The following is a 6,000-nucleotide window of genomic DNA, read 5'->3' as shown; positions in this document are numbered from 1 at the left end:
AATTGCAGTTTGCTTTGTGAACAGAGGATTGATGCCCTGAATAGCTTCTTTTGTGTTGGTTGGGTCTGAATTACAGTGATCACTGAGAAGCACGACTACAGTCTAGTGGTTAGGAATGTGGAGTCAGGAGCCAGACCGCTGGAGTCTTCCATTAACCAGCTTCGCGACCTTGGGCAAGTTATTCAACCTTTCTGACCTTGATGTCCTCATCTGCCAAATGGGGTTAAGAATGCTAGGAAGACTTAATGAGTTGAGGCATGTGAAGTGCTTAGAGCAGTGCTAGACACAGGGTGAGTGCTCGGTAGGTGGTGTCATTGTCATTTTACTACTGGCGTCCCTGTGATGTCAGTTCTCCCACGACTTGTCTCGATACACACAGCTGCAAAACCGTGGTTAGTGATATTTGTCAAATGTCGTTGTCATAAGGCCTTCTCTTGGAGGAAGGGATTCTTCGCATATGCAGCCCTCCTCCGTGCTTTTAATAGTGTCCCCTGACTGCCGGACGGTGCCGTGGACCACCACATGCCAGTCCACATGCTCAGGAGAAGCGCAGGCTCAGAATCTCTTGGCAGGGGTACTTTATGAGGTGGTCATCCAGCTCCTCCAGCCCATGCTATTTGTTTATGACCTGTACCTCTACGTACACATATATATGTATGTATATAATACATCTTTTTTTTTCCAGTGTCTTCTAAATGAAAGCACAAAGTTCTAGAATTTTTGAATAGACAGTTTTTGAAAAACAGTGCCCTGAGCTGGACAGAACAAAAGTGGACGGACTGGAATGGTTTCAGTCCAGTGTTGCATTTTCTTCAAAGGTTTTGAAAGTTTTCTTTTGCCTTTCCTTGAAACTCTCATCTCTTAAAAAAAAAAAAAAAACCTCTAGCACTTTTCTGTACTTGATGTATATGTCTCTCTTACCCTCTTTGGGTCCTGACGGCCAGCACTGATTCTGGTGAGGCTCTGTGAACTGTATTTCACCTTGACCGTGGCGTTGATTTGGCAGAAGCTCTGTTTTATCACACATGCTTCTTGCTGTTGGGTGGCATTTCTTTATTCCAACACCCAGTCTGCTCTGTCATTAAAATTTGTCTTACAGATTAGGATTCATTGATAATTGATAACTGTTTTGGTAATGCTAGTGAATATAATTCTCCTTTCCTTACATTTTTATATTCGGGTCCATGGAGGCTAAGCAGTCTTACCAGTGATGGTAAGAACAGGCACGGTAACAAATTGAGGTTAAAGTTTATTGAGTACTTGTTTTGTGCTAGACACACTAGCAAGCATTTTACCTATGTTATCTCACATAGCCTTTAACACAGTCCTAACAGGTGGGTGCTGTTACCATGCATGTTTTACAGGGAAGGGAATGAAGTCTGTGAACTTTAGGAACCTATTGTGGGGCCCGGCAGTGTGCCAACCAAAGGCAGGACGCTGGACCCCTGCTCTTAATCAGGTTACCACCCCACCTCTCAGGACTCCACGTGGAGCTGGGACCTCACAGGGGCCATCTGTCAAAAATCTGCCTCCCTAGCTCATCTCAGAAAGTGGCCCCATTCTGTCACAATGGTTTGGATACAAGCAATTGGTTAGCAAATGTCCCTTCCTTCTCTGCCTGTGGAAACTACCCCTTTGTGTCCAGAACCCATGAACCTCAGTGTCTGCTCACTGCAAGCTGTACTTTTGGATTCTCATTGGTCTGTTTTCAGAGTGAGGCCTAGAGCAAAAACCAGCAGCCCCCTGCCTCCCCCCATAACTATTCCACCAACACATTTACACCTTCTTCTGATAGGTCACCTCCTTGTTACCATATGCCTCAGATATGATTCACCTACCATAAAAGTCACCATTTTAAAGTGTCCAATTCAGTGGGTTTTACTATATTCACAAGGTTGTGCAACATCATTGTGATATAATTGAAGAATACTTTCATCACCCTGGAAGGAAACCCCTTACCTGTTAGCTATGGATTTACCTATTCTGGACTTGAATATAAATGGAATCATACCATATGTGGCTTTTTGTGACCACCTTCCTTCACTTAGTATGTTTTCAAGGTTCGTCCATGTTATAGCATGGGTCATGACTGAATAATATTCCATTGTGTGGATATACAATTTATCTGTTCATCATTTAGTGGACGTTTGTTTTATTCCTACTTTTTGGCTATTATGAATAATATTGCTGTGAACATTCATGTACGACTTTTCTGTGGACATTGTCTTTTAATTCTCTTGGGTATATATCCATGAGTTGAATTGCTGAGTCATATGGTAACTCTATATTTAACTTTTTGAGGAACTACCAAACTGTTTTCCACAGAAGCTACACCATTTCACATTCCCACCAGCAGTGTGTAAGAGTCCCATTTCCTCTACCTCTTTGCCCACACTTGTTATTCTCTGTCTTTTTGTATTATAGGCATCCTGGTGAGCATAAAGTAGTGTCTTATGGCTTCGATTTTTATTTCAATACTATCTAATGATATTGAGCATCTTTTCATATACTTGCTCTCCATTTGTATACCTTTAGAGAAATGTCTCTGCAAATCCTTTGCCCATTTTTCTTTTTCAAATAAAAAAATATATTTTTTATTTATTTGAAGAGAGAGCAAGAGCACGAGAGAGCAGGGAGGTGGGAGGAGGCAGAGGGAGGGGCAGAAGCAGACTTCCCACTGAGCAGGGAGCCCGATGCGGGGGCTCAATCCCAGGACCCCGGGATCATGACGTGAGCTGAAGGCAGATGCTTAACTGACTGAGCCACCCAGGCACCCCTCCTTTGCCCATTTCTCAATTGGATTATTTGTTCTAGTACTATTGAATTGTTAAGAGCTCTGTATATTCTGGATACTAGACCTTTATCAGATATATGATAATACTTGCATATAAGATATGCAGATTTTTTTTCCTATTCTGTGGGTTGTCTTTTTACTTTCCTGATAGTATCCTTTTGAAGCACAAAAGCTTTTCGTTTTGATGAAGTCCAACTTACTTATTTTTTATTGGATGCTTATCCATTGAATGTCATATAAGAAAACATTGCCTGATCCAAAGATTTATACCTATTTCCTTCTAAGAGTTTTATAGTTTTAGCTCTTAACCTTTAGGTCTTTGATCCATTTTGAGTTCATTTTTTATATCGTGTGAGATAGGAGTCCAACTTCATTCTTTTCCATGGGCCTATTCACTTATCCCAGCACCATTTGTTGAAAAGACTATTCTTCACCCACTGAAATGTCTTGGGTTGAAAATCAGTTGCCCATAAATGCATGGGTTGGTCACCAGTGTTTGACTAGCTAGCATGTCTTGAAATGTTGTTTGGGGTTTTGACATTGTAAATAAGAGCAGGGCTCAGCCAGAAGATGTTAAGGTAAAAACCTGTGTTCTAAAATCCTCATTTCCATAAGCCAACATTAAGGGGAGTTTGACATCTCTTCTGACCCAGTCTAAGCTATTAGGGCAGATACGTGCAGTCTCTTGGGCCCAGCTAGCTTTGTTGCCATATGAACCTGCATTTGCCCATGACGTACTCTACTGGGTTCGTAAGGAGAGGAGGAGACAGCAAATAGGTTTACTTCAGAAACAGAACTTGGATTCTCAGAAGCCGCAGGAGAAGGGGGAGCAGCTGCTATAGCCATTGCACGTTTTAGATGGCCCGGGGGTGTGTTTCCACGCGCACATGCGTGCGTGTACACGCACACAAAGGCAGTTACACTGGCTCCCTGCATTCCCTGTGCACCCCTGAGGGGCAGGAAGAGCCAGTCCCACTGGAGGCGTGAGCAGGTGCACACCCCATGCATACTTGCGCACACACTCACGCACCTTGTGTACGCTGATCCAGCGGCAGTTCTTGGGAACGGCGGGCTTCTCTGAGTCCGCCCGCAGTCCGGCTCTGAGGCGGACCAGCCCTCGCACCTCACCCCGACCCTGCTGTCCACTTACTGTTCCAGGAACAGAGTGGGTCCTCGCATCCCCAAAGTCCACATCCCGGGGAGTGGGTTCTTGGTGCCTCAGCTGCTTGTGCTGTTGGGGAGCCCTGCTCTGAGACGCTGTTCCCTGGGGCTCTGCCACAACAGCTTGGGGAGATGGTTGCTCACACAGCTGTTGGCGTGGCTGAGCAAGCTCTCCAGGCCCTCAGTAGCCTGTTCAGAAAGCAAAAGCAAAGGGCAGCCAGTTTCCATTCACGTCAGTCCTTTCCTCAGCTCTGTGAGCTTTTTCCCTGGAGATCCTGGCACCCCGGCTCACTTGGCCACCCACTCTGCCGAAGTCCCAGCGGGGGAGAAGTTTCGTGAGGCGTGTCACAGGAGGGCTGTGTGGAAGCAAGGAGCAATAGATGATGAGGGCCTTGCTTGTTTTCTTATCACTGCCCCAGTAGCCTTGGGCATTCTCACTGACAACCTGTCACACAGGTTTCTTTGTTTAAAAACTTCTAGGGTGTTGTCGGAATTCAGCAAAGCCCAGGTAAACTCTGTGCCAACCAGCGAACTGAGCGGACTCAGCGGAGAAGCGGAGATTCCCACAGGGCGGGCCTCACTCTCCTTCCCCGGCCCAGAGGCCAGCATCCCGTGTGATGTGCCCGCAGAGCCCCTCCTGGCCCAGGCATCCCCTGCCACTCAAGACGGGCACCGCAAGCAGGAGCCGCCTGCCCAGGCACCTGGCGCCCTGGGCTTGCAGCAGTCAGGCACTGCCCAAGCTGTCCCTTCGGGAAGCGCTTCAGGCCAGCAGCCTGCCAGTCCCGTGAGAGAGGTGGCCAGAGCGATGGCCCAGGGGAGTGGCCAGCAGAAGCCCCCGGAGGATGACGGAGCTGCGTGGAGCCTTGGGGTGTCCTCACCCACCAGTCCGGTGAGTGGTGCAAGCTTTTCAGGGGGTGGGCTTGGGGAAATGTCTCAGAGCTGGTGCAGGGTATCTCCAGCTCGTGACCCGGAGTGGTCTCTGCCTTCTCCCCGCTAACCCCTCATGTCTCTTGGCGGATATGAGCCAGACACTGTGCCAGTCCCTTCCCATGGGTGTCTCTTGTCATCTCACATTGACCCCATGGAGAAGATAATTTTCATCTGACCATGGATTCTGTCCTTAACCACTGCCTCTTAACCAGCGTAAGGCCTCAGGCCAGGCACTTCACCTCACTGAGACTTGGTTTCTTTCTTCGCGCTTGTTATTTTTAAATTCATATTTTCTAAAATACCAGGCTTTGAGAATACTCATCTTGCAACATGAACCAGACTTAGAATTGCGCTGTCCAGTATGGCAGCCACAAGCCACACACGTGGCTGCTGAACGAGCACTTAAAGTGTGGCCAGTCCAAACCAAGATAAGCTGTACAAAATAAACCCTGGATTTTGAAGTCTTAGTATGAAAAAAAGAATGTGAAATGTCTCAGTAAATTTGTATTGATTACATGTTAAAATGAAAATATTTTTGATATGTTGAGTTAAATGTATTATCAAAATTAATTTCACCTGTTTCTTTTTACATTTTAAAAATGTGGCTAGTAGAATATTTAAAATGACCCACGTGACTGGAATTCTATTTCTGTTAGGCAGTGCTGCTCTAGGATAAGCCAGTCTACTTTGTTGATAACCCGCGGGAAGCCAGCCCTGGGAATCTTCTGGACAGAGCCATGGGTCAGAGGCTTGAGAACTATCATCAAAGCTGTGAACCCAAGCTCTTTTGCCATTTCACATTTGTTCTTGTGTCGTGAACAGCCCAGATCGGAAGTTGTATGCCAGTGTGCACGTGAACACACAAAGCCCCGAGTTTATCCCAGCTGCTATATGGGGTTCATGCTGGGAGATGGTCTTGCTTTTTCAGCTCCATCCATGCACATCTCTTAACTGGCCTGTAGCTTCCAGATCTTATAACTCAGGATGGGGCCAAGGCCATGAAATAGACTAGGAGACAAATGCATGCACACACCCTTGTTTTTTTTGTTTTTAAAGATTTTTTTTATTTATTTATTTGAGACAGAGTGAGAGAGAGAGAGCACATGAGAGGGGGG

General features: G+C 46.2%; 1 protein-coding gene across 1 annotated transcript in view; it reads left to right on the top strand.

Annotated features, from left to right (window-relative positions):
- The first annotated feature begins 3,523 nt into the window (after window positions 1-3,523).
- PLEKHM1 (pleckstrin homology and RUN domain containing M1) overlaps window positions 3,524-6,000 on the top strand; it is a 29,165-nt gene continuing 26,688 nt past the window's right edge. Inside the window, exons 1-2 of the mRNA XM_021681726.2 lie at window positions 3,524-3,528; window positions 4,436-4,844. Of these exons, the coding sequence (XP_021537401.2) occupies window positions 3,524-3,528; window positions 4,436-4,844 (414 nt within the window). The remainder of the gene's footprint in view (window positions 3,529-4,435; window positions 4,845-6,000) is intronic.

This window comes from Neomonachus schauinslandi, chromosome 15 (genome assembly GCF_002201575.2).
Source record: "Neomonachus schauinslandi chromosome 15, ASM220157v2, whole genome shotgun sequence".
In the NCBI taxonomy this organism is placed as follows: domain Eukaryota; kingdom Metazoa; phylum Chordata; class Mammalia; order Carnivora; family Phocidae; genus Neomonachus; species Neomonachus schauinslandi.
Note: the sequence above shows the minus strand (reverse complement) of the source record. Positions and strands in the feature narration are given on the sequence as shown.